This window comes from Dufourea novaeangliae, unplaced genomic scaffold (genome assembly GCF_001272555.1).
Source record: "Dufourea novaeangliae isolate 0120121106 unplaced genomic scaffold, ASM127255v1 scaffold81, whole genome shotgun sequence".
Classification (NCBI taxonomy): Eukaryota; Metazoa; Arthropoda; class Insecta; order Hymenoptera; family Halictidae; genus Dufourea; species Dufourea novaeangliae.
The window spans coordinates 941,634-962,415 of record NW_015373973.1 but is presented as its reverse complement, the minus strand read 5'-3'; the positions used below and the strand labels follow the sequence as shown (position 1 = coordinate 962,415).

General features: G+C 40.9%; 2 protein-coding genes across 2 annotated transcripts; both read left to right on the top strand.

Moving 5' to 3' along the window:
- The first annotated feature begins 6,435 nt into the window (after positions 1-6,435).
- Positions 6,436-9,078, top strand: LOC107186835 (elongation of very long chain fatty acids protein AAEL008004-like). Its single transcript, XM_015574777.1, has 3 exons — positions 6,436-6,445; positions 6,480-6,751; positions 8,344-9,078. Exons 1-3 carry the CDS (start codon positions 6,436-6,438, stop codon positions 8,869-8,871), a joined length of 810 nt encoding a protein of 269 aa, XP_015430263.1. The 3' UTR covers positions 8,872-9,078.
- Positions 9,079-13,179: 4,101 nt separating this feature from the next.
- LOC107186841 (elongation of very long chain fatty acids protein 7-like) lies at positions 13,180-15,101 on the top strand. The gene is made up of 5 exons (XM_015574787.1): positions 13,180-13,334; positions 13,421-13,611; positions 13,702-13,782; positions 13,852-14,035; positions 14,598-15,101. The coding sequence occupies exons 1-5, from the start codon at positions 13,274-13,276 to the stop codon at positions 14,924-14,926; spliced, it is 846 nt and encodes a 281-aa protein (XP_015430273.1). The 5' UTR covers positions 13,180-13,273; the 3' UTR covers positions 14,927-15,101.
- The last annotated feature ends 5,681 nt before the right edge of the window (positions 15,102-20,782 follow it).

The following is a 20,782-nucleotide window of genomic DNA, read 5'->3' as shown; positions in this document are numbered from 1 at the left end:
GATTGTATTGTAATATCCTGGAAAACTAATAGACCACTGTAGTATTTTACTTTCAAAACTCGCATATATTCATCAGTAGGTTACACTGTAAATTTCTGTTTCGTAATTATGCCCAATCATCTCACGAAGAGGGGAAGTTGACGTGCGAACGTTACGAAATTGAGGGGGCTCTGGCGACAAAAAAAAAAGGAATGTTTGATCGCAACGATGTCTGGTTTGATATCACGAACACTGACGTCGATCGAGGAAATTAACGCCACAAAGGAAACAATACGTCGCATTTTCGTTTAATGGGAAGAAAATTATATACCAGGAAACCGAAGGCTCGTGTGTAAACAACAGTTTTTGACTAAGTTTCCGTTATGAATTATATACGCTTTTTAAGGAAATCCTATACATATTTATTACCAAAAATTTTATATTTTTCAGACAAGATGCGGTCAAAAGTTTTATTCCCATAATATAATATTACAAATACAGGTACATTCTATCAAAAGTATTGTTATAGTATGGATATGTTTCTAACTACGTTTTCATCGGCCAGATAGAATTCTTCCTACTTTGTAACATGAATTAAAAGAGTATGTGGACCGTTCAAATCAACGTTCTAGGAACCGTTACGACCACGATATAGTGCATTCAAAGTCAACGATCAAGTCTGATTTATTCATACGGGAAGTGTTACAAGTTTATACAACCATAATGATGTCGTTTGACGAATGATCTGGTGACGAGGATATTACTCGAATGGGCGGGAATTCTTCGCGGTGGCGTGGTATCGTCATAAATATTGACGCTATGAAAATGTTAAATCGCGAGAACGGTATCGCAAATACAAAACTCGTTAGAAATTCTAATTCTTGGCATTTGTTCATTTCAATTAGTGGCCAGTGTTCACTCGGGTATTTTCACGAGGTAAAACTGCACGGCTGTCGAAATACATAGATTTGTATTTGGCTCCAGTGAAGTTTGTTTCGTCCAAACCACGTTGTGTGCTTCATTATTTCAGTAGGTAAACCCACACCTAACCGCGTCTGATGCTTGGTTATTCGAGTATCTGCAAAAAATTCAGGCTCAGTTGTTCGAGCTGTTACACGCTCATCGATCTCGGTTCGCCATAGTGATCGACTGCTGTTTGCTACTTGCACAACAGTACCGTATATGTATCAGTTACAACGTGCAGGGTAGAGATATCGTTGCAACACTGCTGATTGATTGTTTGCGTTTCTTCACGAAGCTTATGCGGGAAGGAAGGGTCAATGTACTTGTGGAACTTTTAAAAGACTCATACTGTTATAATAACGATATTATTGTCAACTGTAAGTAGAATATAACGATGCGCGAACAGTTTTTCGTACTAATTGGAACACTTGTCGCGACCAGGTATTTGTCTCACGTCATCGACGAAATTTCCCTTGGACCATTTGGCATAATCCTCCATATTTCTTCTAACTTGATCCCACTTCACAATTCGATCCAGGCGTTCATCCCTCCCGACCGCACGATTTTCCACATTTATCCTCGTTTCTTATTGCTGTAAATTATCGGGAGTAAAATTACGGCTTCGCAACACACGTCTTCGTTTTAAAACCGAAAAAGCAGCTTGCCTTGATAAGATTCGCACAGAGAATATGCATACTGGACCAATGTGCGGTCGGCTCTTACCTTGTGGACGTGCCCATACTACATTCTCATGGAGTGTATGCAGAGTAGAACGTTTGTAAAATCCTCTAACGAGATCAGTTTTCGTTGGTCGCGAAAGGTTCGCGCAACAGGCTGTACAATCGGTGGGTGTTGGGTGGTCGTTTTCCCAGTAGTTTTTACGTCTCGGAGAGGCATCTCACGAAAGGACCATGATGAAATTTCGTGTCTCGGACAGGCAGAAGGCAGGAAACTGGAACAGCGGGTACACGGTGTGCTTCATTCCAGTGACGCAACCGCGGCGCGAGGAATCTCGCCGCTCGAATCGGTTTCACTCATGGTGGACACTCATCTTCGACATATCATCTTCGCCGCCCTTCATCCATAAAACGGTAGGAAAGTAAAACTGGGCCGAATGGAAGAGCGTCCGTTTGTTTATTTTTTATTCGTTTTTGTTTTACATAAACGAGCCAGCGGCTTTTTCAATATCGGTACGCGTTCTGGTGTTTCTTCAATTTTCGATGGGACCTCAAAGCCGTGAAACGTTTTCAAAAAGTTCACTCTGCTGTTCAGTCTAAAAATAAATTTCCATGTTGGTCGGTTAGGTCTGGGTTAGGAATTAGAACCGCGTGACTCTATACACTGCAAGCTGGAAACGTAGAGAACGGATAGAGTATATTGAACTTTCATGATTTGTCCTTCCATGCATGATAATTAATACCGATAACGATCTGATCTATTAGGGTAATAATGTAGATATGATTCATAGTATGTTATGCTTTAATGTATATTAATTATCTGGAACGTTGTGACGTGTAGAATAGAGAACTAATTGTGCAGAATGTCATCGAACTGGAATTCTATCGCAATCCAAAAGAAATCCAAACCGTAACGAAAAGTTATACAGAATTCAGGTTTTAGTACCTATGCCTTTATAGCAAAATTATGCCCGTATCAAGATGACAGTTATCTCCAGCAGGTGTTGCGTTAATAACAAAGAAAAAATTCTTAAAAATTACTTCTTGTTCTTCCTTGATTATTCAATGCGATAAATCCGTCCAACGATACGAGCAATTGCCAACGACGTCGATTAATCCGAGGTATAGGCGCGGTGCGTATTCAAAGCGTTCTTTTTTTTTTGCAAAAGCTGGTATTCTATCACTTCCTACTCCCCCCACCCCAATGACATGCTGTGTAATAACGAAGTAGAAATATTATACAACTGTCTCGAAGGCTACGTAACAATCCCAGCACTTTTTCTTGATTTCTTCGGACTTTGTGGCTTGTATTTTCATCTAAAACATAATAGCACAATCTGCCACCATTGATCTCATATTTCGGAATTACGTTTTCATACGGTTGCTCGATAGGTTATATTGTCATGCGCGCAAGTGATATCAGGCACTGACTCAAAATGCCATTTAACGTTTCATCAACGACACGAACGAATCCTCGGAATGCCAAGAGCCACTAATATCTTATTGCCTCTGGCTACAATTTTCTCCGCAAAATACTTAATCCGCGAAAAATTACAAAAACATACTGCGAACGCTAGACGTGAGAAACGTTTGGTCTACAGACAATTTCTATTCCCCCTCGACGGCGGTAAAGTTTGAAGCCATCGAGGATTCCTCTGGCAAACATGTTTCGCGATTGAAGCTTATGTTACAACTTTTCCCGTGACAACAAACAATGGCGCAAAGAGACACATTAATTTGCGATTAAGATCCGATCGAATCACGGTCCTGCGTCACCGTTCGCATTCCCGGTCCTACCGCGTTGTTTTCTTCTCGACGCGTGCAACGTATTTAATCGCAAAGTGTTTCACTGTCTCAACCGGTTTGCTACGCTTTCCTCCTACGGTCCTTGCACAAGGATCCGCGTAGGATTTACCACCGGCTGTGCCCGGCTGTTTCCAAGATTAATTTCCTACACTACGACAGTCCTTGAACCCCGATGAAACAACCTAACATGGAGGCAGCATATGATGCTATTTTTAAAACGACCAGCTCGAGTGTCGTTCCCGACTCTGTGTACTTCGACTTGTTCTAGCTGGTTGTTGTCCGTTTCGATTAGGCTCCGTCGATCATTCATTTTCGTTGCAACATCGGTCCACCTATGACGAAAATACGAATCATTTGACCGTCCCATCCGAGATATATTAACAGAAACGGAAATTAACGACGTTAGGAACCCTGACGCGTTTCTGAGTACCCTAAATAACCGGGCATCGGAGTCGGAGCGATCGATCTTGGTCCGAAAGCTGGTTGCCGCGCGATATTGCGATCTCGACACCCGGTCATCATCGAATTAGACGGCCCGGAAAAAACATCAGCGGAATGGAGATCGTGGATACACGTTGTTTGCGACATTTCTAATTCGTTCTGCCCTAGAGCCACCACATTAATCACGGCGTCTGCGTCGCAATCATTTTGCTCGCGCCCCTCCCACTACGCTCTGTGTCTACTTTTCCTCGATTATTTTTTAGCCAGTCCGAGAATCCAAGGACACGAACGGACGAAGGCGTTCACCGGACCTAATGGAGATTGTTGACAACTGGGAAACCCCGGTCACGGGGCAATGGTCTCATATTCGAGATCCCCTCCGGAGGGATTTCTGTCGGGACTTTTTTCGAAATAAAAAAAAGTTGTGCATCGAGCAGATAGCGTCATCGAGATGCTGGGTCTGCGTCGGCGAAGTTGAAGAAAAGGGAAGATGTCGATGCGGGGCATTAACGATCTTGTTCACCTTGGTCCTTGGATAGGAGCACACGGAAAAACTCTTCGTCTCTTAACAGTCGTGTTCTGCAAGTCACGGATCAACCAGCATCCCTCACGTTCCTACCTAACCCCTTTTATTTCACAACTGGCCGCTTCTTTGTTGTGCCGTTTCTTCCTTTCCCTTGTTTTCGACTCGGTTGCTTTATCCGGCCTTGACGATGCACCTTTGATTCCTTCAGTTATCGATTTGATTCTTCTTTTTTCCAGTGTCGATAAGCCGTCTCCCCCATTCATCGATTCATTACGGATGTTGCAACCTGTTGTGCGCGTGTGAAATACAGCGAATTATGTCCTCGCGAATAGGACATCCCTTGTGAAAAAGTGTTTCAAGGATCGGCATGGTTACGGGTGAAAGTTATTTATGCGGGATGATGCAAAAGTAGTGTCATAAAATTTACCGACTTGTTATATGCCTGTAAGGCAACCATTTTTGTAAAAATTTGTTCTCGGGACCAGTTGTTTCCCAGGCAAATTTCATGTAATAATCTTGTCTTTCGAGCTTTCCGGATGAATTTCTATTAAAAATTACTTATATCATTATTTCACAGAACACATCGCTGTTTCACGATTACTGGTTACAATCTACATCTCATTAAGAAACAAAGATTCAAATGGATGACACATTGATGAACTTTTATGATACTTCTTCTCTAGTTTTTCTGATTGTTTTTTTTTTTCACATAAACAGTCGTCCTTTCGATTCGATCGCCAGTTACGAAACACCCTGTTCATCAGGGTACTAAATTCATTAGCTACGAGGACACGTGTCACGTAGATTACAGAACAGTTGTCGAACTGAATTTTGTCGCGTTGTGCAGTCGGACCTTTAACTTTAGTCGTTTCTTTTCCGTCGGTCGATAGGAGCATGTTTCATAAAAAGAAACGGCCGATGGGGAGTTACCCGAACGAAGACTCGCGTTGACTCAGGTATCCGTTTCGCAACGCCAGTCATCGTCGTCGTCGTCGTCTGCTCGACCGGTCAATCAAGTCGACGGAGATTTTAGTAATAATCATTCGCTGTCGACTTCGCTCCAGTCGAGTTCCCCGCGAGCTGGCCAATTAGCTCGGTCAATTCGCCACTGTGGTAGGAGAAATATTCTCGGTTGACGATTCCGGCTCGGCTGATTGCGCCTCTCGGTGTAATTACTCCGGAGGGCAATTATAAGGAGGCGATGATGATTATTCGGCGTCTGTTCCTCCCGCATCCTGGTTGCCGTCGCCCAAGGCCGCGGTTCGAATATCGCGCGGCCACCGTCTCACCGCTACCTTTTGCGAATCCATGAATGACGCTCGTGGGACGTCTAATGATTCACGGTCGTTGATTCGCGAACTGTTTTCGGCCACGATCCCCTTCAGGGAGTATTCTAGCGTAGACGTCCGTTCTGCCTATCGAAAATAAGAAAGCCAAGAAGATTCTTGATTCTTGTTATTATGTAAATAAAATAGCAAATAACCTGAACGAAAGTTCCAGCGTTTGTAACCAATGACCATGGACCATGTTTAATCGTCTCGCTAGGCATTATTCCGCAACAGCGGAGGAGACTCCTCGATCGAAAAATTTCAAGTTAGCGTAGTCCATCGCGGCCACGTCGATCCTCGAAACTGGAATCCGGGTTACCTCGAGCTACGCCTATTAATTTTCCTTCTCCGGTGGCTATTCATCGAAGACGATGAATGGTGTCCGAGATGGTCCCCAGGGACGACCGCGACGCGTTACAATCACCGGAGGACAGTCGGCGAACCATGCAATTGCGCGCTAACAACAACGGAATTGTGCGGTATCCTCGGCTTATTATCACGTTTATAGTAGTCCCCGTGATCTATCGTGCGCTTGCTACGCCTCGCAAGGATAACCGGACCGAACGTTTCAGAACCGATCTTTGTCATTCTATTTTTGCAGATTTATCCGTACCGGAAGCGTCGAGGACAATGTCGGGCATCGTGGAGTGGTTCAAAGACGTCATATACAACAGAAATGGTAACGTGCACCGTTAATATACGATCGACAGAGAGGATGTTGCGTGGTTTGTGACGAGAACACTGTTTTTTGTCTTTCAGATCCGAGGACCAGCGACTGGTTCCTAGTCGGGGGTCCAGGACCGTTGTTAATGATCGTCGTCAGCTACATCTACTTCAGCACATCCGCTGGGCCGAGGTACATGAGGGACAAGAAACCGTACGATCTGAGGAACGTGATGATCGTTTACAACTTCATACAAGTGTTGTTCAGCGTATATCTCGTTTACGAGGGACTGGTCAGCGGCTGGCTGAGCGACTACAGTTACACTTGTCAGCCAGTCGATTACTCGAATAATCCAAATACTCTCCGGGTACGTTCGTCGAATGACAGGGATGTCGCTCTTAACCCTGCTACGAACATCTCGGTCCAGCTATGTACATTAGAAATAATGACAAGGAAGGAGAAATACGCGGATGAGTAACATTTTCCTTACACGTCTCGCAAACCTGAGAACATTTCTGATGAGGCTAAGATTAAGTATCGTAAGATTGAGTAAAGTCGTACCAGGATTAAAGAAACGAAAATGTTATAGGGTAGAAGATATATGGCTATCATGAATGGCTTTATTAAATTGACAGAATATTCCCATCATAGTTAATTTGGACTACTTACTCTCAAAATTACTGTTATTGTCGAGGTATTATCAATGTAGCAACAAAATTCTTTCTATTGTAGAGATCACTAGGGTCTTCGCATAATACAGGGTGTCATGTAACTGGTGGTACAACCAAATACAGGGTGATTCTACATAAAAAAATAAGTCGAAAATATAGAACAAAATTTTTTTACCTGAGAGCTTGTTTTCGAGAAAGTCGACTTTGAGAATCTACTGGATACGCGCGCAGCTGAATAGGACTTACCTAGCGCGTCTGTTCATTGCATTCCATTTCCACTTACTACCACGACGAATACACGCGTTTTAGATTAATTTTCAAAGTCGATTTTCTTGAAAACGAAGTCTTAAATGAAACAATTTTATTCTATATTTTCGACCTATTTTTTCACATAGGATCACTCCCTACCTGTTCTACCACCAGTTACACGACAGTCTGTATATGTCTTAACGTACAGCAGGGTATGTTTCTTTTTTTCCTGAAACAAGAATCCACGTCAACCTTGAAATGCCTCGGACGGTACTGTTAAAAGCAGGTAAAATTTCATTCGGAAGATTTTTATCTGCTTTTTTTCATGTCGTCTGGAATATAGCAAATAATATTATTGAATATATTTCAATGCCGATAAATTGAATATTTATTCAAGATGACGTTCTTGCAATTATGAAAACTAACCGAGTCATACAATATCACTCGAAACACCTGATTATACATACAGTTCGACCTTCTGAACGCAAGCCATGCCAAGAATGAAGACATATTTCAATCTCTAGTTGCGATTGCTACAATGTAGTATCGAAAGGATACTCGCATAAATCCAAGGACTGTAGCTTTCAAAGGAAATGCTTTTTTTGATACGCACAAGAACTGAATCTTTATTCCTTTCACTTTGTCGGTCGACGAGAGTCTCGTGGTTCAGTTTGTTACATCGACGGCACTGATTTCCCAGAAATAATGGTAATAACAGTAACGTGTTCGTCGGCCTCCAACGGTGATGCTACCTACACTGGATTTCCCTGTAAACCGGCGACATTAATCAAGACGGAAGAGAACCGATGAATCGCACTATACCCCAACCACGTAGCTATCTACGTAGTACTACATAGATATAAAAAAATTGCATGACGTAATATTGTATACGCAGGCATAGCTTGCAATATCTTGTTCTTCCATTGCTATGACAAATGATGTCCTGTAACGGAATTGGACACGAATGTTCATCGATTTTACACGGAATTCATCGATTTTCTTTCAAACTTCCTAACATCGACTCGTTCGCCATTTCCAGATGATGCGGGCCGTGCACTTCTACTTCATGTGCAAGCTGATCGAGCTGTTGGACACGGTGTTCTTCGTTCTTCGCAAGAAGAACCGTCAGATCACCTTCCTTCACATCTACCACCATTCTCTGATGCCGATCTGTGCCTGGATCGGTTGCAGATACTTGCCGAACGGGCATGGTACCCTCTTGGGCGTGATCAACGCGTTCATCCACGTGATCATGTACATGTACTACATGCTGTCTTCGATGGGACCGCACATGAACAAATACCTATGGTGGAAAAAGCACTTGACCACGCTACAGCTCATCCAATTCAGCATCATTTTCGTCCATAACATCCAGATGTTTTTCAACGGCTGCAATTATCCAAAGTTCATATCGTTCCTGCTCACCCTGAACTCGTTGCTCTTCATCTACATGTTCGGCTCGTTCTACATGGCGAATTACGTGAAGGGACAGAAACAGAAGAGCGCCGCCGATACGTGTTCCGCGGCGAGTTCGAGCAATGGCACAATCAAGAACAAGGTTGAATGAAACTTTATGATCAAGGAACGTCGAATATAGCCTCCGTATAGTGTTCTCTGCCATTGAGAGTTATGTCCCGCCAGTGGAGGTCGTTCATGTTCATTGCCTCTATAGGTTTGCCAGCCTGCTGAAAGGACAGATTGTACGAAACGTTTGCTGTTGGTTACTCGACGATTCTTGATTCATAAAAATATTGCTTTGGAGAGAGACAGAGAGTGAGAGTAAGATAAACGGAGAGAAAGAGGGTAGCCGAACCTTGTTTATGCCATAGCTACTTGAATATGTTTTCGCACCGTTAATTATAAGAGATATGCCTGTGGCTTTAAATTCTTTCATTATTAGATGTACTGTAGATTTTTTATTGGTCTTTTCGATTGTACAGCCTTATGATTTTAAGTGTGTTACTTCACTATACCGTCTGTCTGTATGTACCTTTTGTATACTTTCAATGTGTCTTTAGAAAGATTTAGAGACACTTTCCTCCAAGTCCTGCGTCATTGTGAAAAATTCGAAAACAGATCGAATATCTTGGTAAGAAACAATGTGCAATTCAACGCGTCGATAATGTAGGAAACGATCACAGATGAAATTGGTTATCGATTGATTGTCTCGAGAACCGATCTCGTTGATCGAATTCGTTGCTCAGTCGGTAAAACAGATGGAATACCTCTGTTCTTCTTTTCTACATAACGTAATGATAATCAACAACAGCGTGCCTATGTCAGACAATAGATAGGTTATCTTTGTATGAAACTATAGAATGCTTGTATGTACATAGGGGCAGTTAAGTTACGAATTAAGGTAAGTGAAGTTTCACAACAGCACATGTTTAATAGGAACTTACTAACAATCAAAAGCATCGTTCGTCATCTGTAAGTATTCCGCGTATTTGCTAATATATGCATATTGATTATGTTATGCAATAAAGGAATCATATTTTCACTTAAACATTCTCTGTACGTCTGCTCTTTATTTAAATAGATCGTCGTGTTTCTATTTGCGTGTGCATCTTATTTAAATTGTTAAAATGTAAATAGACATTAACTACATTGTAGTTAATTATGTGTTCATCTCGGAAGTCAAACAGACGAACTTCAGCCTCCACGAATATCTTAATTTAATTTTCGTATTTCGTATCTTTTTTAATGCATATCCTAGATAGTTTCCATGATTATTTAATTCCTTTACCGAATAATTTACATAATAAAAAATTAAACAAATCAATTATTACTTCCATTCATAGTTATTTTCCTTTAATATGTTTCTTCTTATTTCCGAAAACCATGGCGTCTGAAGATACATATAGACGCAAAGGCAATACTCGATCATCGACTGCTGGCGGAACATGGATTATTCACCGATCGACATCCCGTCGTCGTTAAGGGTCACGACCATGGGACCCCGGGGACCTCTCCATCCGCTTCATGTTAAAACTGCCATTCGTCGGTATTGACATTATCGTCTATGGAAATTGTACGCGGCGCATGACACGCATATTAGCGAGGATCAATTGAACCGTACGCGATGTCACTTGGAAAGCATCGATGCTCGATAGAGAAGCTGTGCTTGAACAGAATGCGTACAAATATTGACAATTTCCACGGGCTGTTGATATACGATATGCGCGAACGTAGCTGTACGAGTATGGAGAAATTTACAAATCTCAATCCAACAGTGATTCAGAAGAGCAGCTTTCATCTTCACTGTGCAATCGTGTAAATGCGAAACGCAGAAAAATGTGTACAGACAGTGAACGCGTATATGTCTTGACAGAACTTACCCTATTACTATTGACTCACCGTTGCAGTGAAGTTTCCTGATTTTTAGAATCACAGTTTACGATCTCGTTAAATCTCTTAAACCTCTTCGTTAAAAGAGATTTCTATATCTAAGGGAACTTATCAGAACTACACGATCACGTGAAACCGCGATTAATTCGCATGAATGCGAACATTTCGATTGAAAACTACATTGACGTAATTCTAAGAACGATTATTATGCATTGCGTAGGAGGGCAGTTTGTAAAATAATATCGGAAATGTTGCGTGAAAGTCGGTGAAACTTTTCAACTTCGAACCTGTGGAACTGGTTCCAACGGTGTACTCTGTTACATAAGGTCATTATCGGTTCCACGCACGCATAATTAACAAGTAAATCGGATTACGTATGCAATTTTCATCTCTGATGCTTTGTTGCATGTTTTCGTCGTTCGTTGCTGAATACTTCGCGTAAACCGCGCTCATCGTCTACGGTAACTAACGTTTTTGTTCGATCCGTGCGTCGATTATCGTTCCGCGTCGGTGGGAATTCATCGAAAAAATGTTATCGCCATGAAAACAAAAACGAAGATTCGATTCGCCCTCCGGAAGCGGCGTGTCACACATATATATTAGACATGTTGGAACAACATAGCCAGGGTACGAATCGGGCTGAAATAATTTTCGTGTCACGCTGACGGCGAGGAATCGATGCTTCCGATTAAAATAATTTCGCATCGATTTATACGCCTTTCGCTCGACTCATTCAATGTATATATGATCTTGAAAATACATATTCGTACAAAATGTTAATTACGGTAAACACATATTCTAACAATATGTTTGCACGTGTACGCTATTCTTTCTGTGTATATTACTGACTGGTATATATATATATTCAGAGGAAAATGGTGTAGTGGTATTATTATTACAAAACGAAATGTCTAAAGTGTATAATTGTTGTTGTTATGGTTTACGTCCCGTAACACTCTCCGCTGTACCCCTAAATGGCCCAGCTAAGTTGTTACACTTCGAGAATAACAAGCGTTTTTTGTTTTTACATGTCACTGATGTCATATTTTGTGCACATAACGCAATTTAATTTAATGTTAACATAATTGATGAGTTAATTAAGTAAATAGCGGTCAAAAGCATTTATTCGTTATATGCTAATTTTACCCAAAAAATTAATACCAAGAATTGATTATTTCGATATTTAGTTAGTAGTTTAATAGTTTAAGTTTGTTTAAATGATCACCATTGCCCCCTTTTCCCATAACCAATAATCATTGCAGAAAACGAGGTAGTTCTCATTCACGCAAACGCGCATAAACGTAATCAATACTTGATTATTTATCGCAGAATTTGCAGTAAAGTTCCTTACAGGCGTATTACACGGTCACTGACGTCCTTTATTGTGTGCAAATTTTTGCAGTGTATCCAGATGAAACACATGTTCGATCGGTATTGAATGAAAATGATAAAGTACCTGTGAAGAGCTATAACGAGTTGTAAACCAATCTCTTTAAAAATTTGATGGCCAAGAAACGAGTACATTATAATACAACACCAGGCTTTCGTGTGATGTGTATTTGAAATATTTAAATGAATAAGATTTCTCATTTTTCCTTTCGCCTATTTAAATGCCGTACGGTAAGTTGTCCTTTGCTCTCGCCTCATTCCAAGCGACACGTTGCATATTCTACAAACAAAATTATTAAAAATATAACAAATAATCATTCGTCGCCTTTTCACTGGGTTCCTGGATCAGTTTCACCGAGCAAAACGTAACAGCCATGAAGAAAGCGATTTCTCCGAATTACAATATAATTCATTTTAAGGGGACCGTTGACTCTTCCGAAGTGACGCCACGCGAAGAATCGATGGTTATACAACTTCCTGGAGCAAATGACGTGCGAAACCCGCTAACTAAAAAGCTGAACTTACGGTTATGTCTCGATGCATCGTACGTCAAAGAGAGCTCCCTGGACTGTCGCTCCTGTATCGTTATTAGCATACGAAATCAGCTCCTTCAGTAATTTTTGATCGATCAGTTTCTTTCCCGATGCGTAGTGCCGCGATCGAAGATTTAGCTGGACGGTGTTTCAGACTCGACTAAGGTTACCTAAGGCCGTACACCGTTGCCGGAAAAGGGTCAAAGAAGTTAGACTAGGCGGTGCGTCGAATTCCGCAGGGGGATACGCGTGAAGCAAGCGAGCTTCCACGCGATCTTAATTAAAATATAATGGCAGCCGTGGTTACCGACGCCGTTTTTGACGAAGAGAAAGTATTTTCGTCAGTTCGCTTTGATTCCCCGCGGTGTTTGGTTCGATAGATCCCCGATCCTCGGATCGCGAAGATTAGACCAGGAAACCACCATTTGGGTGTCGAGCAACGCGGAATCATATTTCCTTTTTCTTATTTTTTTTTTTTTTTATCAATTTCTTCCATTCTTGACGTCTAGATCGCGAACACGTCGATGATCACAGGCATTCGATAGGACGAAAAACCCTCGACTATTCTACGGTCGTTCGCGTCCGAATCAACGAGGGAAGAATTCTTCTTGGTCTCGATCGCGATTGTATGAGGATTCGCGGAGTGCTACGTCCACCAAGTTAGAAGGAGCTGGTAGACTCTGATATACGCATATTAAAATGGCGACGTTGATACGACGAATCTACTATGGATATAGGTATATCAACGACGAACTATCAGGTATGGATGCTAGAATCGATGATACGTTAAACGTTCGAGATAACAAATAATCTATAACAGAAGGACACTTCTTTGATTCCCCGAAGATCCACGAACGCAGGACTTTTTCCTGATTGGTTCGCCATGGGCCACGGTAGGTATCTTAGTGTTCTACTTGTATTTCGTGCACGAACTGGGACCGAATTTGATGGCAAAGAGGAAACCCTTCGACCTGAAGAGGGTTATGCAGTTGTACAACGTTATACAGATAGTATTATGCTCGTATCTAGTATACCAGGTACGCGTACAGTTTTGTGAAAATTTTCCATACCGAGATCCACTTGACAACGAACGACGGAAAAACTGGTGAAGTTTATCACGGTTTCAGGCAATCATTCTGGCTTGGCTAGATGAATATAATATCTATTGTGAACCAGTCGATTATTCGTGGACCCCTCACGCTATACGTGTAAGTACGAGCGTATAGTCCTTTAAAACTGTATTCGAAAGGTGTATTAACGCGTTATACGAAATGTAGATCGCCAGGGTAGTCTGGTTATATTTTATCGTGAAGCTACTCGACCTGCTGGACACTGTATTCTTCGTTCTCCGAAAAAAGCAGAATCAGGTGTCGTTTCTTCATGTTTACCATCACGCCGGAATGTCCTTTGGTACTTGGGCAGCGACGAAATTCTTGGCCGGCGGTCATCTCACCTTCTTAGGTAAACGCAGCTCTTAGTATTCAATCGAAATATTCCTTTTTTTTTTGGTTTAGACAATTCTAGAGTGTTTTCGTTTATTTTAATGTAAAAGATATAATCGAAGCATTTATCCTAAGTTTAACTCTCAATTTGTACCATTTTACGATGCAACCATGTTCAGATTGAAAAGTGAAATGAAACGTTATGTCATTGATGTTTGATAAGATAACTTGACAAAAAATGCTAAAGAAACAAGCATACCTCTTTCTGTACGCCAATTACACGTCATCGAAATTGATTACGGAACGACCCATGTTAACGCAGCGATTCTGTTTCGGATTAGCGCTGCCGCGAGCATCACTGCCATTTTATTATTCATTATTCTATCCAGCTTACATTTCTAATTCAATAGAAATGTATGCGAATCCGTCCATTTGCGTTTCACAATGTGTCTCATAAATAACAATTATAACCGACCTGATTAATGAAAGTACCTGGATAACATTTCACTGCTCGTTGATGGGTTACTACGTACAACATAACAAAAAAAAAAATTTAAACACGGAAATTTCTTCTCGTTTAGGTTCGCTTAACTCGTTCGTCCACGTCGTGATGTACAGCTACTACTTGGCGACCTCGCTACGAATAAGTAGACCCTGGTGGAAGAAGTACATCACTCAGCTGCAGCTGTTCCAGTTTTTCTTGATAATGTTGCATTTCGTTGTTCTTGTCTGGGTAGAGGACTGCGGATTCCCAAAATGGACGGCGGCCGTGTTGATACCACAGAATCTCTTCATGATGGTTCTGTTCGGTGATTTCTACTACAAAACGTACATCAGGAAACCGAGACCGAAAGTTAGCCAGAACGGCAACGCCACGGAGGCCACGAACGGGAAGCTGAAGAGTCAATAAAAACGTTGTTCCGTGGCCCCATCGCACGTTCCGATACGTTCCAGAGCCTTCGCACGTTTCGATGTCGCTCCGTTTCCGTCGCGCGAGGTGCAAGTGCCCAAAAAAAGTACTTGTACCAAGAACATCCTTTCGGAAACAGAACCGATGCCATCATTTTCCCCCTCGATCATAGACAGTCGACACCTATCATTCTCGTGTAGGAACGTAAGCGGATCGATACAAAATAAGAAGTGTGTATGTGTAAGCATCGTTCTTCGAGTCGAATGAAAAGGTCTTGTCTACAAAATCTTGCGGAAAAATAGGAATTCACGTAAATGTTCGCAGTCTATTCGCGATAAAGAATAGGTCGTTCAAACGCAAACACATGATTCTTACTCACTGCAGAATGTTCTCCCCCTGGGGTCCATCTTTGTATTTAAGTTCGTTCATCCATCCCTCGATACTTATCGCTATGCATGCGCGGCTAGGTACACGTACAGTTCGCTATGGTTACTTAATTACTTGTATTTTAAGAAAGAGTAAACATTAGGAGAGTAAGCCCACGGCTGACGCGTAACGTTCACGCTTGAAGCAAATTCCTCTTTGTTCGGAGACGAAAGACTGTTCTACGGTGATCGCGATCCACGCGCGGTCTCAATGATTGGTCGCCTGGTTAAGTAAAACAACTAATAAACATTAATTTACCAATCAGTTGTGCAATTTATTCCCATCTCGCGAACTCGTCCGCCTTCTTAACTATTTTAATCGGCGAAGACGAGTTTAATCCTTAACCACAGACGAATCGTAACACTTTTATAATAATAATCAACTGAATGTTATATCATTAATGTTGTATCATTATCGTTTTTGAACATAGTGTTCCACTTACCGAATAATTAAAGGGGATCAAACGCTGGAGTCTCCGAAATTTTCAACTACATTGTGATAGTGAAATGAAAATTCAGATTCGTCCGTGAGACCAACGGTCTGTAGTTCAGAGTTAATTTGTCATCCTAGAATACCTCATATCTATGAAATACAAGTTAACTCGATAAAAATCGAGTTCAGATCTTGAGTCATTTGCTCTTAACAGGTTAATAAAAATAGAAAAACCATCACAGAATTTTCATTGTGTAAATGTTTTCTGTGCAAATAAACTAGAAGCCAAGAATATTATTTAAACACAGTAATAGGTATTTTGGGATATTGAACGAGACTTAACTGTATCAGTTTTAAGGGTGAAAGTAACTCAAGGATACCTACAATTCATTAATAAAAAAAAAGATAATGTAATTCAGAGATAGTAAAGCCGGAGTTTCGATTTTCAACGGTCAATGTCACGCGAAATCATCTCGAGATCTTCAAGGACATTCGAGCACAGTCAACAGCGATCAAGAACGTTTCAATGTCAGCGAATATCATTTCAAGAACGTCGAGTGTATTTGAAGTCAATATGAGAATACCAAAGAGAATTCGTTGCATCGTTACGTTTCCAGGCCATCCAAAGTAATGGAAATATCGTATGATTCATGTGTACACAGAAAACAGTGACACGGGTCGTACGATTTTTAAAACGATTTTATCCGAGAAAGTGGGTCGTTCGTGTCCAATAGTTCGCGCTGTACGTGTCCGTCACAGGTTCGCTGTGTTTCACAAATTTTGCGGTAGTTTGGCTGTAATCATTGTTCGAAACTCGAAAGACCTGACGATTGGTCCAATTTCTAATCAAATCTTATCGTTGACCGTTCTGCTATCTCTAATAGAAAGTATTGAATTCTCAGAATTTATTTTGTGTCTCCGTTCGGGGATGGAGCACCATCGGAGATTAATAAAATCGGAACTGTCGCCTAGTCGAGTGCCGTGTTCGAAAAAGCTGGCCTACTTTTCTGACATTTTAACGGGCGGTCCAAGCGAAAGGCAAACCTAGTAGAGAAGAAAGAGGAAGAAACCGACGGGAGGACGGTTTAGCGGCAGGTGCCGTTATGATACTGCTGGAACCACGAGGAATGTCATTTTGACTTCTGGAGCCCAATATAGCTCCCAGTTATCGGATGCGCTAGATCTTTAGACATACTAGATCTTAGATCATTGTACAGCTTTCGTTTACAGATTTGGGGGATTTCTTTTTCGATTGTTTAGGATGTCATATGATTCGTAGTTTTATTGTTCGTGGATGGTAGTGTATTGTTATAAACTATTTAAACTGTTGCACACAAAGTGATCGATTTTACGATGACGTCCAGCGGATCTGTCCATATACAAACGTATACGAAGGAATTCGTAGAAGGCAGCAATAAATTCTAGGTTAAAAAAATGTCGTTTTTATATAGTACCTGCGCAAACACAGTTACGTTTCTGCTGGCACACGTACACGAGGTCCAGTTTTACTTACTCGATTGAAAAAAATTATTTAAAGTTTAATATATTGCTGGAGAAAAAAATCGGCCATTTTACGTATAACGACTCAATAGTTTTTAGTTTCATGCTAAATGCACTTTAACGTTGCGTCTTTATGGAGCGACACTAATGAATATGTATCATAGCCATAAATTTTTTTCGTTCGCCATTTTAATTTCTCATTTTCGGTTGTGTATCGTATCCTTAAAACGGGTGACACTACTATCCGCAACGTGCGAGTGACGAGGATTACCCTGTGAGTGGTGACGCCAATCGCACGCCGTCTGTTAGTTATACATTATAGGGAAATTATGCACGACAGTGTTCATTAGAAAGTATTGTGACTGGACCGAGAGTTCCGTTAGGAACGTTTCTCAATGGTCTGTGAAACACTGCTCCGTAAGTGTTTCAGACGAAAGTCCAGATTTTTCGATAACGTAAAAACTTTTCAAAGAGGAACGAACACTGCATAAATGCACTTTGGATACAACTGAACACACTTTTAGAAACTTGTAACACTAATATGCGTTATTAAGTATTCATACCAACATGCACATAATAATTGAAAATGATAATAACATCGAAGGGGTATACAACAGAATTCATTAAAGTAAATAAAAGGAATTGTTCAATCAACACATTTGCATGTGTATCCTACACAAATAAACGGCGATTCTTATTTACTGAATTTTTATTACCTGTTCACGTAATGTAGATTCCACACGTGTGTCATTGACGGCCAGTAACAGTCGGTTTAACACGTCCGAATGAATCAAATGTCATGTTCATTAATGTTCATAAGAACAATAGTAATCGTAATGAAGCTAAATAATTGTCACGAATCAGACTCACTATAGAATCATTTGTTCTTCTATGGCCATCGGGCGACCAAAATACTGGAACCACAGACAAAATTTGAAAACTCTAGACAACAAATTTGAAAATTAAAACACAAGAAGTTTCTCTGCTTCATGACTTAACTGGTAACATTTTAAAAACTTTGAACGAAGAATTGAAATAACATCAACACAAATGGTATAAACTGTTACAAGAACGTACATTATGAATCCTGTCGGTCGAATATTTCCGTTCCACATCGTATCCCTGTCTTGATCACATTGTTATACATTTCTTCAAACTAATTAGAAGGTGTCCAGAAATCAGAAGCTCCGTTTACACCACCGAAGTTAACTTTCCGTTGACATCTATGAATAGCTTCTGAGCCCATCGATCGTTCTGTGGTGAATCTCGGTCGAGGAACACAAACTAATCGCAAAAACGTCCATTTTGACCCACCGACGCCACCGTGTAACCTTCGAAGCGTCCCGTTGACTCACTTCCACGGGCAAATCCGTTAGAACGAGCTCTCTAAAAAATCCTCCACGGGTTTTACAAGCGTAGCCGTCCACGCGGTGCCCGCGTTATTGGTCCGTCCGTCGTTCGTAGCAGCCCCAAAGAAACGTTCTGGTTCCGCATCCTCCTCGCCTCCTAAAAACGTCGCCGAGCATTTTATTTTCATAAAAATCATTGATTTAAGACCATAAGATTTCTAGTAATAAAATCCTGGGAGCAGTTAAAACACGAATATCGTTCAGCCGCGTTGCATGTCCTACTTGACACTTTTACTGTACCGTGTAACTGTGCCTCGAAGCAAGAGAACCGACGAGAAGAACCGAGTCAGAACATTTTAGTCGTTTTTTTTTTTTTAAATATTCAACGATTCGTGTCTTGGAGGGAATATTAAAGACAAAGTATTCCTCCGTACCAAGAACCTTGCTAATTAAGCGTTTGACGTAAATAAACTTAATTTGTGCCTCGAATTGCCATGTCTGAGTCAACATTGACGTTCTCCTAAGCTGTTAAGTTGGCATTTATAACTATTCGACCGACAGCATGGTTCGTATTGGATGGAAATATTGAACATTTTTTTTTGTTTTCGAATGGCCGCGAAATTATAAGATATATGGCGTCATTGTTTTACCTCTCTAAAGAGTTTAACGGGGCAAACATATTCGTTCGTGTTCGCCCGTGTTGAACCCGTCTCTTTATTCCGGTCAAACAAACCGTTCACGGATTTCGCAAATGTTCGTCGACTGCAACGGCGGTAAATATTCGGAAAGTTCTACGTTTTCGTCTTGATGTACTCGGGAGAACTGTCGCGCAAAGTTACAACTACCCCCGGGGAATGTAATTTTTTTTACCAACATCACACTCAATATCCACAATCTGTGGTATCTTGTCGTTTATAGCATTATAATTTCGTCTGACCTTAATTACGCCTTGTCGCGGCACCATTCAAAACCACATTCAACATTCTTGCAGTAAATTTGCACATTAATCAGGTAGCAACGATTCCTAGTAGCTGTGAAATTGAGCGCTCTTATTTAAAGTGTTACATATCCAATTTTCAAAGAAAAAAGTTAGCGAATATACCAGTTTCAGCTACATATATTCTTTTAGTATGTATTACGCCAACAAAAAACTTGTCCGCCAAATGTTGCATAAATACCATAAATAGACTATTTATAGTATCAGGCTATGACTATCAGTAAAAGCTACTAACAGTCTGGTTTTTGATTATACTTATTATAATAAGATTATTGAACATGTGTATATCAAATATATATATTTTCGCATTCAACACTATTTCTTCATTGTTTTTGTCATAAGTATTACTAAGTATCACTACCGTCATTGAAATATAAATTTAAATTTTCTACAGTCATACCCTTGACAAGTTAATACTTTCGAAAGTGGTACGAATCCAGTCATCGTTAACAAAAAACACTGTCCCACTTACAGAATATTTAAAAAATGGTCACATAATAGAATTAAACACGTCTGGAATCTTAAATGCGAAAACCAAGCGTATTAGTGTCTAACAATATTTTTCATTAGGTTAAAGTACAAAACATTAAATATCTCGAGACAAGGAAAACTGGAATTATACCGCTTAAAAGAAACGGCTTAAATGTCTCAATTTCATTAGATATTCGACCACTGAAGTTAGAAATTGGTTTTCACGTACACAATAAGATCCTTTTCAAGGAGGTGAATTTCATCATTGTTCACTCGACCGCAACCACAGGAGACTCGAATAGCAAACATAGATTATTAACTGGTCCAACATCTCAAATAAAACCCCGAAGAAATCGTCTTCGTTGGAAATGTCGATACGATTTACAATCTTTGGTCAAATACGCGAATCTACGTCAAGACCGGGACCTTCAGGTCGTAGGGTAGACAAATTATTTCTGCAATGACAGGTCTCGTTCATCGAAGTCTCCCGGTTCCGTCATTCCGCATCTTCTTCCCTTCCTCTTTCGCCGAGCTGCTGCCCCCCGTCGAGCAGACGGAAGTCACGACTTAACTACGAGCACGATTCCAACGGTGGTGGGGTCAGCCGTAAGAGATCTAGGTTTTGGTCCTCTTGGCCGCTACTTTCGTCGCCGGATGATCAGTTTTTGGTTGGCAGCTGCT